Below are 20,347 nucleotides of genomic sequence, written 5' to 3'. Positions count from 1 at the left end.
CCTTGAGGGTGTCATGCTGAGTGAAGTAAGCCAGGCAGAGAAGGACAGAAACCATATGTTTGCACTCATAGGTCTAGCAGGAAAACAAGAGAGACCTAATGGAGAACCAGGGGGAACGGAGGAGGGAGAGAGAGTTGGGGAGAGAGAGGGATGCAGAACTTGAGAGACTATTGAATGCTGAGAATGAACTGAGGGTTGGCGGGGAGGGGGGAGGGGGGAAGAGAGGTGGTGGTGATGGTGGAGGGCACTTGAGGGGAAGAGCACTGGGTGTTGTATGGAAAACAATTTGACAATAAAATATTATGAAAAAAAAAAAAGAAAATACATAAGACAGTAAAAAAAAAAAAAAATGGCAATGCTCTTCCCATCACTCCCTGATTGCTTGTTTTGTTTTTCTCCATAGCACTAATCATATCGAATTTATTAGATTTTCAGTTCTTTCTATTTCTGGAACCTAGAGCAGGCTTGGCACAAAGCTGGCCCTCAATGAACATGTGTTGAAGGATGAGGAATTACACAGTACTAGGCAAGGAGAGGTGGGGAGGGAAGGGTGGGAGGGATAATTTATTGCTACTTACTGTTTCTACTTCCTCAATTTGGGAAAGCAGGGATCCTGGCCTAAGGACACAATAAAGCCACCAAGAAGACCCTCCCCTTCCCTGAGGGGAGGTCCTGCAGGCTTAGTAGGACTGAAAGGATTGTAAAAGTTAATTTTCTCCACTTTGGGCAGCCTGAGAGAGCTGAGAGAGCCAAGCAAGGCTCCTTCACCGAGTAGCTCACAGAAAAATACAGAAGCCACAAAGAAGAAATTCTCTCAAGCAAATTTCTTTGCCCACCCTCCATATTAAGCCCTTCTCTCTAGAAAACAGGATGTACCTTCCCATCCCATCTTACTTACTTAAGAACAAAACCTTAACATTTTATTTATTTTTCAGAGAAAGAGAGAAAGACAGAGTGTGAGTGGGGGAGAGGCCAAAAGAGGGAGGTTCCAGGCTCTGAGCTGTCAGCACAGAGATCAATGTGGGCTCGAACTCACGAACTGTGAGATCATGACCTGAGCCGAAGTCGGAGGCTTAACAAACTGAGCCACCCAGGCACCCTACCTTCCCACCTTTAAAGACTAACCCCCCACTCCCCATCCATGCTCTGCATTCTCTGCCCTGCCTTCCAAAGAATCTGGCCCTACCCACTATCCCAGCCTCCCAGCATCTCCTTCTTCACAGGCTCAGCAACTGAACACCACACAGCGCTCTCCTGTCTTTAAAACAAAACAAAACAAAAACTTCCTTCTCCAACTACAGCCTTGTCTTCATGCTGTCCCTATGGTCTTAGTTGTAGCCAAATTTCTTAGAAGACCTGGTCTATCTTACTTTTCTGTTTTCTCTAATCCCTAATCTCACACTCATTCTCCAATTCACTGCAAACTAGCTTCTGACCCCAACAATCCTCCAAACTTGTACTAAATAAAGTCGTCAATGTCCCATAGTCCTGCTGCATCCAAAGGGCATCCTTATGCCTGCTCACATTTAGCCCCAGCACTTGGCACTTAGTAGGAACTAAGAAGGAAAGGTACAGAAGAAAGGAAGCAAGGAAGAGATGTGTTTTTTAGGGTTGGTTCTAATTCAGGTTTCATAGGACAAAGGTAAAAGGGTCCAAACTCTCCAGAGTAGGAAAGCAGAAAGCAATTAAAGCAGAAGCCCTAGCTAAGAATAGGAGCATGTCTGGTCTTACTAGATTTTTTTTTCTTAATGTTTATTATTTTTGAGAGAAAGAGTGTGAGGAAGGGGCAGAGAGGAGGGGGGCAGAGAATTGGAAGCAGGCTCTGTCTGTGCTGACAGCAGACAGTCTGATGTGGGGCTTGAACTCAAGAATCATGAGATCATGACTTGAGTTGAAGTCGCACACTTAACTGGCTGAGCCACCCAGGCACCCCTGGTCTTACTAGGTTTCTTAAGAACGCAGGAGTAGGCAATTGGGCAGCATATATATCCAGCTGGTGCAGAGAAGCCTCAATGGTGATATACCTGAGTCCATGATATTCTATGGAGGAAGGAGGAAGAGGCATATTCAGTGACCCCAGTCACTCTCCAAGATCAGTTCAAGGAAATCTAAACATGCTCTGTGTTTGGGGCTTCTGGGTAGCTCAGTCAGTTGGGTGTCTGACTCTTGATCTCAGCTCAGGTCTTGATCAGAGGGTCATGAGTTCAAAGCCTCATGTTGGGCTCTGTGCTAAGTATGAAGTCTACTTAAAAACCAACCAATCAACCAACCAACCAACACGTTCTGTGTTCATCTACAGTTAAGTGTAGGAACCAAGAAACACTAAAGGAAAATCTGTTTTGGTTAATGACATTACTCTGTATTTACATAGGTGGTCTTCTCTAATAAGAAGTTCCTGAAAGTATGTCTATAAAGCAAATCATAAAGTTACATGTTCATGGGGAGGGAAGATCCATTTTTTTTAGAAAACCAAAATAACTCTATTTTATCATTAAGAAGACAAAAAAGGCCAGGAGCAACTTCTGCTGAGGAAAACAGCCTGGATGATCTAAAGTTCCTCCTGCTACCCATCCTAGAGATGGCCAAAGCTGCTCAATACTTAACTTCTTTCAAAGCTCTAGTGTGTGTTCATGTTCTTTCTCCTTTTCCCCAGGGGCACAGGCCTTGGCCAGGAAGCATGGTGGGGGCTCACCAGAGCTCCTGACTCAGTGGGCAGGTAGTCAAGGTCAGCCCTGGATCTCTTCACTCTGGTATGGCATGGTTCCCTCAAGACCCAGTCATTTATACATTTAGGGTAGAGTGAAGGATCTTTAATCACAACCAGGAAGGTCACTCTCCTAAGCTTTCTCAAGGTGCCTACAGTAAGGTGCTTTCGGTAAAGGGGAGAAGACACTCCACCACTGAGTACTAAAGTCAGCAACAGGTTTTTGACCTCTAGATGGAAAGACTCTAAAAGACTACAGAGTCAGCAAAAAAATCTGAGGTTCTAGAACTTCGTGGGCTGCTATTCCACATATTCCAATCAATCCCACAGCCGACTTCTGCTAAGATCACAGTCCCTCCCCCTACCGGGTGGGCAGTTCCTGTGCTGTCCTTGTTGTTTCCAACTATGCATTCTGAGATGCCAGTAAGGGTGATGGGGGAGACACCCATCAAGAGACAAGGAAAGGAAGGACAACTGACAAAAGAAAGGAAGGAAAGGAAAAATAAGGGGCAAAAATGGGGGCAGTGATGGGAGAAATAAGAAAAAAAGCTTCTAGTAATAATTTTAATTTTGTATCCCATGACAATTTTGTAAGGTGAAAAATTTTAAGTCAAAAATTTTAAGAGAGTTCAGTGTTACATACTATTTGAGTGCCCCCATCCCATGCTAACCTTGTTGAGAGCTACTTTCCCCTAGACAGACTGCTGTAAAGCCAGCCAGGCAAGCTGGCTACATGCACACGACTCTCTAGTAGCAGGACTGGGTAAATTAAAAGTACTTCCTAACAAGTACTCTCTCTGAATGAGGTCCACTTGCCAGGCCCTGTTACTGCTGCCATTCCCACATACTGCTTTACAAGGCTTTTCAGCAAGGGGTGATGTGCAATCAAGGCAAGCCTTCCAGATGGGCAAGCAGATACTCTCTTAAGTGGCTGCCAGTTTCTCCTATCCTGTGTCTGGATCACCCTCCTCATAGCCTACGGGAAACTGGCATGAGCCACAGGCCATGTGGTCTAACCTGAGTCTATCTTCCTAGAGACCCTTAACCTCTGAGGGGCCTCTGTCTCACAGATCCAAGAAAGCTGTGGCCCATACACCTTTCTCCCCGCCTCAACATACCTGAAGGCCATGGCGCACTCCCACCAGTAGCCTTGGTTCATCAACGGAGTCAGGGAATTGTACTTTGAAAAAGCCCCTAGATTGAAAATCACTATTCTAAAGGATCAACAAGATTTTATTTCTAGATAATCTGCTTTCTTCTTTTCTGAGCACAACGCAAAGAGACTGCAAGGGAAAGCTAAAAGTGAGAATGTTAACACTCTGTCAACCAACATTTAATGAGAAGAGAACAAGTGGAAGAAGGGGAGTAGCTGACAGAAGACTCTGCTCTAGCTCCTCACCAGCTCCAGACGGAGACCCTCTACAAGGAATGTCAAAAAATGTCTTCCTTTCAGAAAATCTCATGTCAATATCCCAGAGAGCCACAATTACTCATGTGACAAGCACTTACTAATGTTTGTTATCTGCCCCAGCTCCAGAGCATCCTTTTTCTTACATAGGATCTAGTATCCTAACACTCTCCTCCTGTCCTCTGTATTATCTGGCCTCACAGAGTTTACAAGGGATCAATGGCTTATCAGTCATGAGGCATCACTCCTCCCACGGGGATATGGAACTAGAAGACAACAGCCAGCCAGGGAGGCCTGCAGCGGGGCTGCTGCTGATGGAATCAGCACACTATGCTGCCACAAGACAGGCGGGTTTCCTTCCCTGAATTTGTGATAAGAGAAACCCTTGGCCAAGAGAAAAACAGCCTTACCACAGTGTTAGAACTCTGACAATCACAGGCTGGCCAATCCTGGTTCCCAGATCCTAAGTTTGGTCCTTTAAGAGTCCCATGCACTGGGGATTAAAGCAGTTTTCAACTGGTAAGGAAGGCTGGTATTTGAACTGAGAATTTTCTCTAACCCCTCCACTGCACACCAGGGGAGCTGCTGATGCCATACTTCCTGGCATCTGTCTCCCTAAATCGGGTCTCAGAGCCTTTTGTGGGTCTCTGGAGAAAATCTCAAAGCTGCACTCCCTGCGGAAAAGGAGCCTGGTGCCAGTGAGTGCCACAGGGAACCTGCTTCAGTTTACTGTGCAGGCTCCTAAGGTTACCAAAAAGGCAGAGAGGCACCCATGTTAACCTTTGGAGGGAAAAGGTGGGGAGTGATGGAATTTAATGTGCAGAATTAACTCTGTATGAAGGGTGCCAGAGGTGAACTTCGGATATGGGGCTCTTCTTCCCCTTTCTAGTGCTACATGAAGCCGGATACTATGCTTGCAATTGTGAGAAGAAACCTAGTCAGTGCACTGGGGGAACAAAGTTCAAGGGTGTCCCCACCGTGACACAGACCCACCTCCAGGTCAAAGGCTGACCTTGGTTAAATATGGGACCCAGGTCACTGCTCCTCTCAGAAAGGGAAGAAAAGAAAACCGAAGGCATCTACAATGCCTTGGCAACACACTTCCTAGGCCTTGGCTGCCTCATACTGCTTCAGCAGCATGTAGATATTCTGTCACGTATGTGCCACCAGAGGGCCACTGGATGAACATGTCACTGCTTCTCATGCCTCTGTGCTTTGTTTGTGCTGAAGCCTCTGTTTGGAAACCTCCAAGACTCAGTTCAAATGACACTTCTCCCATGCAGCTTTCTACTGTACCTCTACCTGCTCAGGCCAAACTGCCTGCTCCTCTGCAGTGTCCTAACACCCTGGTGGGGAACTTGTCACACCACCAACTTGCCTTTCTACCTCCTCAATAGACTGAGTACCATGAGAACTGAGACGATGCCTTATGTATCTCTTTATCCCGGTATGGAGGGTACTGTTCCTGTAAAAGCTGATGGAGTAAAAAGTGAGGAGAAGAACGATAAAATTCTGCCAGAATCATGTGGCTCCTGGGAGGTAAAAGACCTGTGAGAGCTCAGACTGGCCACAAAATCTATTAGCACACAGCTGTCAGGAAAGTGGAAGACATCATGGTTCCAAAGAACCACCTGAGGGCTGTCCCATTCTCCCACAGATGACAATGCTTTCCTTGGGCAGAACAGACTCAAGCAAACTTCCTGCTCAGCATCTGCTTTGCCCAGCTCTGCAACAGGCCTGCTGCCTGCGTTCTGGCTGACCAGCTGAGGCCCAGTTTTACACCACAGCTGCCTGCACATCCATGTCAGACTCCTGGCCCTACTCAAAGTAGCTGACATCTGTTGAAGGGCTAGAAAGAAAAAAGAAGCAGTGGACAGAAGATCCTACTCTTAGCAGTGTGGCTATTAGGCCTTCCGTTTCTCTGGACTTAGAGAAAGGCATACCAAGGACACATACGAATATGGGTTATCAACGGCCAGGTGGTGGGAAGCACCTGTAAAGGCAGTGAGCTTGTGGGCTGTCTTCTAATCTTGGCCTTTTTGTGCAGCCAGCTGACATCACAGCACTTCGGCTCTGGTGCCTTCCCAGAGGGTAGTGCTGTGCTGGTTTCTTAGAGGGACTGAACATGAAAATCAGACCCACCCTGCTTCTATGCACTCTCGTCCCTGGCCAATAACCAGTTCCTCCTCCTACCCATTAACTTCCCTGTGCCCGGCCCCAGGACGTATCTTTTGCCACAAGGACAGTCGGGTCTCAAGTGGAGGGGCTCTGGTACCCTCCACACAGCAAGCTCCAAGTGTGATGAGATCCCTTGGTTGAATGAACCAAGGTTGATACTCACCAAAGAAGCATGGTTCATTAGGGGAACTTACCCACCCCTTCCCCAATCTCTTGATCTCAATTCTCTCCAACTAGGGAACTAGTTGGCAAACATCTTAGGACCCCCAAAGATTAAATTTATCTCTCTAGTGTAACATCATGTCCAATTTGTGTAATTAAGCTATGACTTATTATGAAACCTGTATGTGTTTTCTTCAAGCATTCTCCAATTTGTGAATCTCTGATTTGTTCACCTCCTATTTATAACTGATTGTGTACCCAAGGTTTCTGTCACACCTGGACGGCAACTGAACTGTCTTAAACAACAGCACCATCTAGTTATCAGCACAACAAACCGTCTGACCTTGTGTTTTCTACCCACATCCATACACTTAAGCCTTCTCCTTCCCCACTGCTCAAATATATATGAGTCCATTCTCCCAACTCTTAATCACATGTTCATTACCTTTAACTCTGTTTTTTCCCATTTCTCCCTCCCTTTCTTTCACCTAAGAACCCTTTATCTCACTCTTCCCCAGCCAAAAACATCTGCTTAAGTTTGTAAGTCTCTTGTTGAGGGGACTTACCTTTCGTTCATACCGACTCACCTTTTCGTTCCTGAATGAGGACAATTCGTCGTTCTTTTACTTCTGAGCTCAGATTATCTACCATCTTGTCAATGCAATTGTCCAGAACCAGGGAGTGGGTTTTGGATTTGATGTCGTTCCGACAAATGGGGCATTCTACCTTTCGCTTCATCCATTCATTGATACAGTACGAGCAGAAACTATGGGCACAGTTCAAGGTGACAGCCTACAATGGGAATGTGAACACACACATCAGAACTGTCATGCTCACTTCTCAAGGCAGCTGTAATCTCAAAGCTAGGACAGGAGTTCATTTTCAAGGCCAAATAGAAATTTAACAATAATACCATCTAGAGGGCTTGCAGAAGGTATTAGATTCATTCCTGGGCTGAGAAACTTTAAGGTTTAAGTCAGACGATTCCTTTTCTTTCTCAAAGGTAAGTTCGTAGACATAGGCTGATTTGTTCCACCAACTCAGATGACACATCAACACAGATTAGCTACCCTGCAAACAAATGTCACTGGGCACAAGTAGGACTGGGAAGCATGTGAACGTTTGGTACAAATACATCACTAATTCCCTTATGGAAAATAAGTGTATACTCTGCTAATGGTGAATAAGAACTTCAATTTTAATATACGAAGGAGAGCACATTCTGAATACTCAGTATATAGAATGTTAGGAGACATCATCTCTACTCAAAAGAAACCTAAAAAAGTAAAATGTATGTAAACAGTGATTAAAAAGCCTTGAGGAAAAGGAACCAAGATAATAGAAAAAATGTACTGGGTTCGCTGACAGTGACTGAACCCTTAAGTAAGTAAAACTATCAGAAGAGCGAAAGCAGAAGTAATTCCAATGGTCAGATTTCTTCTAGGGTCCTTTTCACCTCTCAAAATATAAACCATCCTCGTCAATACTCTTGTTTACAAACATCTCCTACAATACAAGTTTTTCTGAGGCTCAAAAGTCTTCATTCCTGCTTTTAGGATAGCAGTGGAAAATAACAGAAATTATGCATTTTTCAAATGCCAAGTTGAGCACAGATAGCCAACTAAAAGATTTTGTTAGCTGTTTGAGATAAAGTCTCACAAACAGGACAAAAAACCTGTCTGATTAAAACAAAACCTCTTTCCCATGCTGACTTTAAGAGGTGATTGTAGAAAAGGTCAGACAGTGTGCTGTAAACAAAGCACAGGGCAGGTTGTTTGTCTCTTAGATGTCTGTGCGGATGCCTCAGGTTGGCTAATTCATCCCCCATCCCAACCCCCCTTCCCTTGCCTTCCCCTAGCAGAGCCCTGTCAAAGCAACATGGAGCTTCTCCAAACTAGGGAGTCAAACTATGGAGGGAAATTATGACCTGAAGTCAAATTGGACCCATAGCAAAAGAAACATATCTGCCTGAGAGGGATTTCTTGGAAGGCTAATAGACTCAACTTCCCAAAGGACTACCAGAAAGAAGGAACGAATGTGTGCATGCATTTTCCTTTTTAAAGAAATCTGAAAAGCACGGTCATTTAACAAAACTTGAGTTTAAGATGAATGTAAGATGAACTACTCACAAATGGTAGAATTTGTGAAAAATAAAGCCTATGCAAAAAATATGACAGGATAACAAATGGTAACCTAGGAGATGTTTCATTTTCATAGGGAGCCTCAGAGTCCCTGAAATATGTTTCACTTGGCTGCTGAATTCCCAAAGTGACCACACATCAGTGACATTTACCACCCCGTTAAAGGTTGCACTATACGCCCACTCTCAGAACTGCATCCATTCAGAGTAAAGAAAGAGAAAGCTTTAGTGAGCAGCTTTACGGATACTTCAAAAATCTAATGCCATGTGGCCGTTTTCTCCCAATGACAAAAAAATAAAGGTTTCACTGCTGCTAAAAATAGTGAGTGTACCAAATAAACCACTCAACACCACATGAAATAAGAAAAAAGATCAGTGAAGGTAAAGACTACAAAAACAAATGAGACATGGCCATCTTTAGAGGTCACAATGAGGTCAAATAACTACAATAGGTTCCTAGAATAAAAATCTCTTCAGAACATTTCCCTATAGCTGAACTGGAATGGCCAAGGATCCATTCAGGGTTGAGAGAGCAAGAAGACATACGCCACTGCTGATAATTACCTCAATGAAGTATTCTGAGCAAATAATACATTGGAGCTCATTCTCCAGCACATCATTCACATGGCTAAGAACTTCCTCCTTCTGTGCTTGTACCTTCTCCTTCTCCTCCTGCAAAGACACATATCCCACCTGTCATTTGGATGAACCAATGAGAATGGAAAACAGGACAGGAAGCAAGGTTAATTGTCCAAAACAGGATTCAGGAATCTAAATTAAAAATTCAACCTGGCACAGTGTCTTGAGACTAAAAACCCTTCCCTAAGGGTTACTGTTTCTCAGAATGGCTTTCTAATATAGGGCATGGTCTTCCTTCTTTCCTCTCTCCACTTTTTCTGTATTTACACTGTAGCTTCTGTCTCCTTTCCCAGAGCTAACCAAATGAGAAAAACTGAAGGCAGCATACTAACCCCAGCAGCCACCCCAGGCCAGAATGAGGCATTAAGAACTCTATAAGTAACAGCAGTTTAGAGGGGATCTAAAATCATTCTAAGCAATCAAGAACTCACTGGACATGAAAGAGGCATGAAAAATTGTCCATAGGGGCAGGAAGCCTGAATTCACTTATAAGGCCCCCTGTGTTCTTTGCAGCTGCCTCTTCTATAAAATAAGGATGATATGTATACTCCCTGGAGATGGGAGACTGAGAGATAGCCTCTTCAAGGACTTTCAGGATCCAAACTCTATGATACTTGCCACCTCCTACTCGTGCAGAGGCCTGCAGTCCAGTTTCCCTGTGCTTTCCTCAAGAGGTCAGACCACCCGCAGACATACATTTTGGTGAGGACCTTAGCTATGCTCTCTTGAAGCAGATATTTATTTAAATTAGTCCTTATCCCCAAAACTGAAAGTGTCAGGAACCCCGGGGTGGGGGGGGGGCCATTTAGGGTATATTTGAGTGGCTGACTAATTTTTCATCTTTTATTGTCTCTTCTAATCAAAACAAGGACTATCACACTGGTTAGGGCAGTGAAGAGAGTATGTGCCCATTCTCACTAAAGTCAAGTTCCCTGAAAACCTACAAACTGCTAGGTTTAAAAAGATATGGTGGCTTTTTGGGAGTTAAGAAAGGTACTATGTGATTTAAACAGAGGATAAGGATAGTAAAGCAAATGAAAACGGAGCCTCCTTTCTGTATTCTGCTCCAGGTCTGTCTGTGGGGAAAAGTGGGCTGAGAGATACAGTCAGTCTCAGGCATCAATTTCAGGTCAGAGGTTCCAAACTGGTGGTCTGTGGGTAGACTGGATCTGCCTGGCAGATTTGGTTAGTTTGGCCCTCAGGGTATTAAAAAACAAAATAGAGTAAAACTGAACATGTTGCTAATATTTGAAAATCGGGATAGTTCACACAAACATTTGGATTTCCATCTTCTGTGGAAAAGTCAAAAGATCTTACAACACTGGGCTTGCGTTTCTGGGTGGCAACAACCAGCTGCAGCAGAGAAGGGCTGCCTCTTGGGGCTGGGGGAGGGGTGGTGAGTACCCCCTTCTGGTGTCCTCTGTCCTTGCAGCTCCCTACTGCGATCTTGTACCCAGGCCACTTCACTCGCTTCTATTACCACTCTGACCCTGGTGGGTACTTGAGTTTATAACCCCTAATTTAAGCATTCCACTGATTTGATGTGAGAAATAACTACCTAAATGCATCAGGATGAACTGCGTTTTGACTACACTACCACTTAGCCTGTGTCAGTGAAACTCTGAAGGAGCATCTACCACAGCCAATGGACTGGACTGGCCTGCAGGACGTGAGTCTGACTCCCAGCATTTCGCTTCTGAATGAGGGAAGGGAAAAAATATTGTCCTACAGGCAGGCAGACCCTTCCACAGCCCTGAATCATTTTACAGATTATTTCCCCTAAGGCAGGGAATAGCCATAATCTCTCTCTTTATTCACCACAGCAACTCTTGAACTGTTGGAAATGCTGAGTTGCGTGTACTAACCAAATTCTAAACCTTCATCTTCTTTCTAGTACCTTGGTCTGTTCCAATTCTTTGTTCTTGGCTTGAATGATTGCTTCAAAGTCCTTCTTGCTGCGGTTTAGCTCTTCCATTAGAGCCCGATGCTGCAGAAACATAGCAGATATGTATTCAAAATGGGCTACTGCATCTTTCCTTTTAGCCACACGAGCCTGCTCCCTCTGTCAGCAGCTTTGGTTCAAGGGATCAATGGATTGGCAATTTCAAAAATGCCTTTGCTCCTTCAGGACATCCCACTTACCTGCTGCTTTTCTTTAGAGAAGGGGGCAGGTAGGGAAGAAGGTCATCAAATCCATTAACCCCTCTGGAAATAACCCAACCTCAATGGCCTTCCAAATCAACTAAAGAACTTACACTGCCTTCCAGATTCTGTAGGTTTGGCTGGGGGCCCAGGAATGTGCATTTTTTCTTAAAGCCACCCAAGTGATTCTGGGAACTCAAAACTCAAGAACGGGTAAGTAAATCTGAGGCTACCCAGCACTGGGAGTGGCTTTTAATAATCAGGGAGAAATGGGATTTCTAGATCCTCATTTTCTTTGAAATAAAAGAGAGCTTTAACTTATTTATTCTACAAATCACATACTACACGCCTGTGAGGCAGTGCTGCCTGAACCCTGCCTGTGTCTTCTGGAAGCTGGCACACCCAAGAACTAACAGTTCATTTATTGTGACTTATTGCCTGCACTGAATGTCAAGAAATTCTATACCTATGAAAATTCCTGAGCACCCTCATGCTTAAGTATAGCTTACACTTTAAATCTCACATCAAATCCTTTTTTAAAGACGGTGGAATAAAGGTAAGAATTTCTGAAAAGATAGTACTCAAAAAACAAATTTTAAAATGGCCTTCCAAAAAAAGCAGTTATATTAGATGGCCTGGGTATTCATATTGACCACTGATTAGACGTATGTGCCAAACTTTCTCATCTATAAAAAGGGAAAACAGGTGCTCCTCTTACATCAGTGCTGATATGAAAATAACAAACAAGCATTCAGAAAAGTTTTTTAAGTTGCCTAGTAAGTAAAAAAAAAATTGCTATAGAGAGATCAACAAGGTGGACCAAGAAACAACCACTCTTTGTTTCAGTTGAGAAAGTGGTATGTCCCTTATAAGCCATCACCTAGAAGTTTCCCATTTTATGCTAATGAACGGAGACTGGACAAGCACCTTATGCTAAGTGTCTTCCTGTCTCTCGGGAAAGGTGAGGAGCTGTGATTCAAGGTACTCAGTGATTCCATGGAGATTTCCCAGTAGCAGAACCTTACTCTTTTCCAGCCAATTTCAAAACGGTATCTCAATACAATTTAATAAAGCTCTAAATGGGGAATATGTACCTTCCCACTCTAGAAAATAAACAAGCTTAGAAAATAAAATTCAAGAAGAATGAACTAATTTTCACCTAATTCTTTTCAAGGCTATTTGTGCACCCCTCAAGGAAATCAAGGCAGACATCCCCAGAAAGATTACAATACAGGACCGTTAGCACTCTGAGATGGTCGTGAAGTAGATATGCAATAAAAGAACATAAGAATAAATTCTCCTAAACAAATTCTAATGCAATTGCTCAAGGAGATTTGAACCATCCCACTAACCTCCTGACAAAATTTCTATTTAACTACTAATCATAAATACATAAAGTTCAGAAGATAAAGTGGGTTTAAAAGACGCAAAAGAGCTTGTAAAAAAATAATCAGATGATAGTCAAGTTACATGAAAAAAATTACAGGCACTCTTCTAGGGGAATTTTATTCCTGTGAGCCTTGCCCTTTCAGTAAATTGATATGTTCTGCTGACTGTTAAACTGCATTCTCAACCTGACCTAAAACGCTTAATTGGAACATTCTTGAATGGTTACTGGATGGCTTCAGCTCAGGAACAGTAAGGTGATAAAGGCCCTTGCAGGCCCTGGTGGCCAAGTCATAGCTTGAAATTCCCCTCTGCTGCCCTCACCTTTCTGGAAGTGCAGTCACTTCCCCAGAGAGCCTCCTAATTGCTACAGGCTCAGTTCCATCTTCACTAGAGCGACTTCTGCTCAGATGAAGACGTACGTTTTCAGGCTGAGGTCTGGCACGTCTGTGAGGCCAAATCTCCGACCTGATGGTGTGAGCAGCTGCTGTCTGCAGACTGAAGATGCCACAGCAGCGTGTGCTAAGCAGAAGAGGCAGCCAGGGGCCATGTGAAGCCTGGCTGCCCTCCACTCCCCAGCCCACTAGAATCTCAGTACAGTGGCGAGAGGTAAGTTACCTCCTGTAGAGCCTGGGCCAGCTGTTGCTTCAGGTCCTCTTCTCCTTGTTCCTTCTCCAAACCCTGCAAAGCCAAAAACAAAATGGAAGGTTTCCCTGCAGGGAGGGAGGGAAAGAAACAAAATCTAGCAACAAGCAGAACAGACTGGCTCGTGAGAGCATCTGGAAACAGGGGGCAGGGAGCAGGTGGAAAAACCTCCCGTTTTACTTGAGGCTGTTGGCAGTAAGGGATCTGAACAGAGTTAACTGCTCAAACACTGCACACCTCGGGGCTGTCACCTTCAAGCTGCCACTCAGGCTGTTGTGGAGAGAAACGCTGGGGTAATACTCCAGGTCTCCTTCACTGGCTAATGTCATGACTCCCAGAAAGATATAAACTGAGAGATTCTAAGCCACCAAATATCTAAACTCAGGATGTAATCCCCCAGGTTGACACTCACAAGCTCCGCCATGTTTCTTCCCTCAGTTTTGGCCACCCTGTCTCTTAGTGTGAGTCTCTCTCACTTCTAGACCATAAACTGCTTCGTCTCCTTGCCTGAGCTTATGCTGTTTTCTCTATCAGCCCCCTGTGATGTGGATGCCTTCCACATCATCAGTGCCCTACATTCAGCACCTTCTACAAGAACGTCTAGGCCTTTCTCTAAGACTTGCCTATGCATTTAACTTGCTAACTGGAAACTGTTCTCTAATTTAAATATATTGACTTAAAACTGTTCTGATTATTATATTTCTTAATGGCAAGAACCATTTATTAAACATCTTTATAACCACCTGAACTCTAAGTATACTGCCATTGGAGGTGCTAAAAAAACCAAAATCTGTGTGAAGTAGTAGGAGTAGAATAAATCCCTAGGGCTTGATAGCAGGAGAAATGCAGCTAATAAACAAAGGACTAAATACATTTCACCATGAGCCATTTATATATGACCCTCTAATATCCAAAGAAATTCTCTAACCCAGTCCTTTTTGACTTGCTCTACCATTCTGATATAGAACAAGATTTTATAACTATATCCTGAAGCATGCCCAGAGCAGCCACAAATATTAATTAATAATAACTCTTGTTCCTAAACACATTAGCCTTTAAAGAGGCTTCTGCTCTGGTGAAGGTGTCATACACCAAACATGTAGAGATAGATAAACCTCCCTCTATTAGCTTCAAGAACTAGACCAGGCTGGATAAGGGAAGCAAAAAGGTACACATAAACAAGCAATAATTATCCTTAGAAAGACCTCTAATCCATGGCCTTTGCTAATGCTACCAGTTCAAGCTGATAGCAGATTAGAATGAAAATTTTAACCTGTTCCAGAATAAGCCAACACCACTGGTTGTTCCTTGCCCTGAGCAAAGTAAACAAAACAGAGAAGCTTATTCACTTCAATCCTGATTGGTCCTTTTTTATTTCTAAGTCAACAGTGGGGAATTCTTGACATTCAATATTACCTGAGCAAGTAGGTGGGAGTAAAATGTATGCTTCTTGCCAGATGGGAACTGACATTTTGAGCAGGACCAGAATCAGCTCTAGCGGAGAAGCTCTGTGTAAGAGCTTGTCATCTAAGCAAATGACTCAGGGATGGGGACACATTTGATCTTACCCTGACACAGCTAACACAGTCATTCTGCCTCCCCCTAAAAGGCACTGTGGAAGATGGCTTACCACTCAACCCAACAACTGAGTCACAGTATATTTGTCCTCTCTGATGCTAGTTGCTCAGCATAGAAACAAAAACATTTTCTGCCTTTCTAGGCTCCCATTCCTAGGCTAGCTACAGAATTAACTAACCATCAGAGCTAGTTAAGTTGCCAGGTACGACAAGGACAGAGTAACCACCTGACTCACAGCTGCCGTGATCCCATGGAGATTTCCAAGTAGCAGAACCTTACTCTTTTCCAGCCAATTTCAAAACGGTATCTCAATACAATTTAATAAAGCTCTAAATGGGGAATATGTACCTTCCCACTCTAGAAAATAAACAAGCTTAGAAAATAAAATTCAAGAAGATTGAATTAATTTTCACCTAATTCTTTTCAAGGCTATTTGTGCACCCCTCAAGGAAATCAAGGCAGACATCCCCAGAAAGATGACAATAATACAGGACCGTTAGCACTCTGAGATGGTCGTGAAGTAGATATGCAATAAAAGAACATAAGGATAAAGCCAAACTGGTTTGGCTTTGACACACCAAAGAAAGATAATTCAGAAGGACAACTACTGGTCTAATTGGAGTGTCCTGTGGTTCTGTGGCATCCTGACCTTCTTCCATCTCCTCTCTGAATCTGCCTCTATTCTCAGGGGCCTCAGCTTATATCCTGAGATCAGTCCCATCCTGGCTGGCTCTCCCAGCCACCTTCAGCCAACACATCACCCAAACCTGGCTCCTGATCATCATGCTAAAGCCTTAACCTTGTACTACACTCCCTTCTTCCATCTCAAAGTCTCCTGCTCCCGTTCTATCTCCTGTCCCTGGCACTCAGCACATGGTCCCTGACCCAGAAACAGAGAGTATGGCCAGAGGCCCACCAAGGCCTACCCACCCCTGAGAAGCACTGGTGTTCCTTCCCTCCTGTGTTGTACCTGGAGATGCTGCTCCTCTTCCTGGAAAGTCTTTTCTAGCTGCTCCACTCTGGCCTGTTGCTGGGCCTGCTCTGCACACAGCTGAGACTGTAAGTCCTGCAGCTCCTGCTCCATTTTCACAATTTTCTTTGAGTTCCCTTTTTGGGTCTGTTTTTTCACATTCAGTACAGCTACCTGTTTTTCCTGCATTTGTGTTTTCAGTTTCAGAATCCTGGACATGGTCACCTTGAACAGTTCTAAGCTGCTGTGAGATGCTGAAGGGTTTGAAGCTTTCTGCTTATAATGAAGCTGTATGACTTTTGTGGAGCCAGGGTAAACATGGGCTTCTGTGGCCTTCTCACTTGGCTCAAGAGAAGTCAACTTGGGATCCAAATGTTCAGAGGGTTGACTGGGTTGACTGGCCACTTCATCTTTCCCATGAGACTTCACTGGTTGACCAGATTCACAAGATACTTTACTTATTTTGGATTTCAAATTTGAGGGGCCTTCAGCTCCAGGACCCTCTAATTCATCCAAACTAAATTTCCTTTTAGTTCTCAATCCCTTATTTTTTCCTGACATCTGGTCATTCTTTGGAGCAAGACAAGGATACATCCTCTCCCAGTCTTCTTCAGTAACTTCATATTCATACTCTGCATTCTCCTTATTTTCCAGAGGTACCCCAAGCTGGATGTGGTCTCCCTTATGGATAGAATAGACCTTTAAAGGTTCTAGACGTTGTCTGTTCAGCCAAACGCCATTCAGACTCTAAAGAAAGGGACAGAAAGACAAAATAAGCTTCATGATTTTCCTCTTAATGGAATGTTTCTCCTGCTGCTACAAAACCTTCTGCCTTTTCAGAAGGAAAATCCCTGAGAACAGAGAAAAGGCTTATAAACCATCACCCTTAGGAACAGCATTCTTCAAACAGCTTTGGCTTTTTACCTATATTTCACATTCATGCCTCCACAGAGAACTGCCTGTGTAACGAGCAGGAATTACCTTATTACTGGCAGATGAATTACTCAAATAAATGCAGCAGCATTAAAAGAAACTGTAACTGAATAGCTCCTATTGACCTAAACTGGGAGCAATGACCCAAGACTGGAAAAACGGCTATTAGTGAAGGAAGCAGTATCTAATGATGAGGTTCAAAAGGTAGGCTTAGCCAGGAAAGTCACACAAGCACTGTCTCTGAATGTGGCCCCTGAGCACACTGGGGAATGACCAAAGCTCTTCCCAGCACACACACATAAACCTAAAAAGAGTGTATTGATACCCTGTACTGGGGTCAACCTGCAGGTGGGATCTGACCCAATTAAAAGCACCAAAGGTCCATTGGGTAATTCCGCGCAGTGGTTAAGAGCTGGAGCTTTGGCTCAGACAGACTTGAGTTCATAGCCCAAATGCATCCACTACCTTGGGTTTATTAGTTGCATGGCCTTCAGCGGTTTACCTAACCTCTGTGTCTCAGTTTTGTCTTAAAATAGGGATAGTACAGTTCCGAACTCCTTCACTGTTCTGTGAAGAATGAAATAATACGTGTAAAACATTATGCACAGTAACTCACATAAAATAAATGCTCAATAAATATTTGCTTTAATGATTTAAATTAAGCCATAGTGCAGGGGTTAAGAGTATGGACCCTGGAGTCTGGAGTCAGACTGCCTGGATTTATAATCTGGCTCTATCACTTAATAGCTGTGTAACTTTGGGTAACTTTCTTAACCTCTCCATGCTCCAGTTACCACATCTATAAAATGGAGGATAATAATAGTCTCTCCCTCATGGAGTCTGTGTAGATTTAATGAGATGACATATGTAATGTACTTAGAAAAGTACGTGGCACATGGTATGTATTATATAAGTGTTCACTACTATTATTATGTTCTGGCTCAATTGACTTATCAACAGTTATTTCAATTCTATGCTCAGCATCTTGCAAAGTAACTATACTGAGCACCAAAGTAGAAGATATGAAAACAACTTTCAGCAGATGACTATGCAAAGGAAAACATGAGGGCACACATAAATAAATGTGGGATTACACAGCACAGCCTACAAATGCAAAGGAGTATCATATAGAGCTGGGCTAGAGAAGAGTTGCTAAATGGGGATGATGCATTCTAAAACAGACTTAAAACAAATGTAGGATTTAAAGTTTAAAGAGACAAGTGGGAGTGTGCCTGGCTGGCTTGGTCAGCGACTCTTGATCTCAGGGCCATGAGTTCAAGCCCCATGCTGTGGGTAGAGATCATGTAAATAAAGTTGGAAGGAAGGGAGGGAGGGGGAAAAAAGAAGAGACAAGTGGACAATTTAACCCATATTAGGAAGGAAGGAAGGGAAGAAAGGAAGGAGAAAAAGAAAAAAAGAGGGGAGAGGGAGGAAAGAGAAAGGGATAGAAGGGGAGAGAAGAGAAGGAAAGGGACAAGTGAATAATTTAACCCATATTAAGAACTCACCTTTGGGACACAGGTCAGAGATGAAGGTCACATCTGAACTGGGACTAAGACTATGTTCATGTCGATAACTATAGCTACCTCCTCACAGGCAGAAAAAATACCTGGTCAACCCAAACAAGAGGGATGGGGGGCTTGACCACAAGGAACAGAGGATGAGGAACAGAGACTGGATCTCAGCTCTGGATTGGTTAGCCCCTTGTTTCTGGTTTTGTATTATCAGAGTTGGGAGTGAGAGAGAGAGAGAAAGACAAGCATAGATACATACAGAAAAATGCTTTAATTCACTACCTTGGCCCTAACCTGGCTTATCTGACCAACCTTCTCCCAACCTTTCTACTCATATTCAGCCTGAGAAAGTATGGAGAGTGATCAGTTCTGTTGATTTCTGAAACAATATATGCAGGAATAAAATGGATGGGGAGTGGGCCAAAAGAATGTATTTGAGAACAATTCTATAGCAGAATAGTCAATTATAAATTATACATAGGAAAAAGGTCTCAGGGAAAGTAATATGACACAGGAGGCCACCTATTGCCAGGGTATAGACATTTAAGAAGAATCTCAAAAGACAAAGGGGTTAAACAAAGAAGGTTACAGAAGCAGCCTAAGACTAGAGTGAACAAACCCTAAAAAGTTAGGGTGAACTTTCAAGACGTATTGCAACCCTCCACTAGATCCTCTGCAGTAACCTGCCTCCTTCAGAGCCCTTTAGATCTGGAAAATAAACTCTCAAAAATTTCCCATCACGTTTCATCCCTGGATCCCTCTGTTTATCCATTCATCACTCCTTGGTGACATCTAGTGGTATACTTTGGACCACAGACCCAAGTCAGGTCTGTTCACAGGGTGACTGTAGAAGGGATGAAAATACCATGACTGTATAAGAACAATCAAGTACTGCCCAGGATATGATCTCAAATGCAATGGTTTAAATAAGTCAAACTGGGGGCGTTTGGGTGGCTGTCGGTTGAGCATCCAACTTCAGCTCAGGTCATGATCTCCTGGTTTGTGAGTTCAAGTCCCACATCAGGCTCTGCGCTGACAGCTCAGAGCCTGGAGCCTGCTTCCGATTCTGTCTCCCTCTCTCTCTGCCTCTCCTCCTCTCGCACTCTACCCCTCTCTTAAGAAAAAACATTAAATAAATATATACATACATATATACATATCAAACTGTGTTTAAGCCTTTCTTTTTTGTTTTATTTATTTTTGAGAGAGATAGAGCACGAGAAAGGGAGAAACAAAGAGAGAAGGAGACAGAGAATCTGAAGCAGTCTCCAGGCTCTCACCTGTCAGCACAGAGCCCAATAGGGGCTTGAACCCACAAATTATGAGATTATAGGGATTGCATTGAATGTGTAGATTGCTTTGGGTGGTAATGACATTTTCACAATGTTTATTCTTCTGATCCATGAACAGGGAATGTTTTCCATTTCTTGGTGTCTTCTTCAATCTCTTTCATAAGTTTTCTATAGTTTTCTTCATATAGGTCTTTACATCCTTGGTTAGGTTTACTCCTAGGTATTTTATAGTTTTTCGTGCAATCATGAATGGGATCAGTTTCTTGATTTCTCTTTCCGCTGCTTCCCATCAAAACTGCACCAGCGTTCTTCTCAAAGCTAGAACAAGCTATCCTCAAATTCGTATGGAACCACAAAAGACCCCAAATATCCAAAGTAACATTGAAGAAGAAAACCAAAATGGGAGGCATCTACTACAAAGCTGTCATCATCAAGACAGTATGGTATTGGCACAAAAACAGACACACAGACCAATGGAATAGAATAGAGAACCCAGAACTGGGCCCACAAATGTACGGCCAATTAATTTTTGACAAAGCAGGAAAGAGTATCTGATGGAAAAAAGACAGCCTCTTTAGCAGGTGGTGCTGGGAGAACTGGACAGCAACATGCAGAAGAATGAAACCAGACCACTTTCTTACACCATACACAAAAAT

General features: G+C 43.4%; 1 protein-coding gene across 2 annotated transcripts in view; it reads right to left on the bottom strand.

Moving 5' to 3' along the window:
• RNF8 (ring finger protein 8) overlaps positions 1-20,347 on the bottom strand; it is a 34,440-nt gene that overhangs the window by 1,098 nt on the left and 12,995 nt on the right. Inside the window, exons 3-7 of one of the 2 annotated variants that reach the window (XM_029944873.1) lie at positions 15,953-16,699; positions 13,378-13,440; positions 11,129-11,218; positions 9,157-9,264; positions 7,040-7,244 (exon numbers count right to left, since the gene is read on the bottom strand). In XM_029944873.1, the coding sequence (XP_029800733.1) occupies positions 7,040-7,244; positions 9,157-9,264; positions 11,129-11,218; positions 13,378-13,440; positions 15,953-16,699 (1,213 nt within the window). The remainder of the gene's footprint in view (positions 1-7,039; positions 7,245-9,156; positions 9,265-11,128; positions 11,219-13,377; positions 13,441-15,952; positions 16,700-20,347) is intronic. The other variant, XM_029944874.1, reaches the window with a different exon arrangement.

Source organism: Suricata suricatta, chromosome 7 (genome assembly GCF_006229205.1).
Source record: "Suricata suricatta isolate VVHF042 chromosome 7, meerkat_22Aug2017_6uvM2_HiC, whole genome shotgun sequence".
Taxonomy (NCBI): domain Eukaryota; kingdom Metazoa; phylum Chordata; class Mammalia; order Carnivora; family Herpestidae; genus Suricata; species Suricata suricatta.
This window is presented reverse-complemented; position numbering and strand designations above follow the sequence as displayed.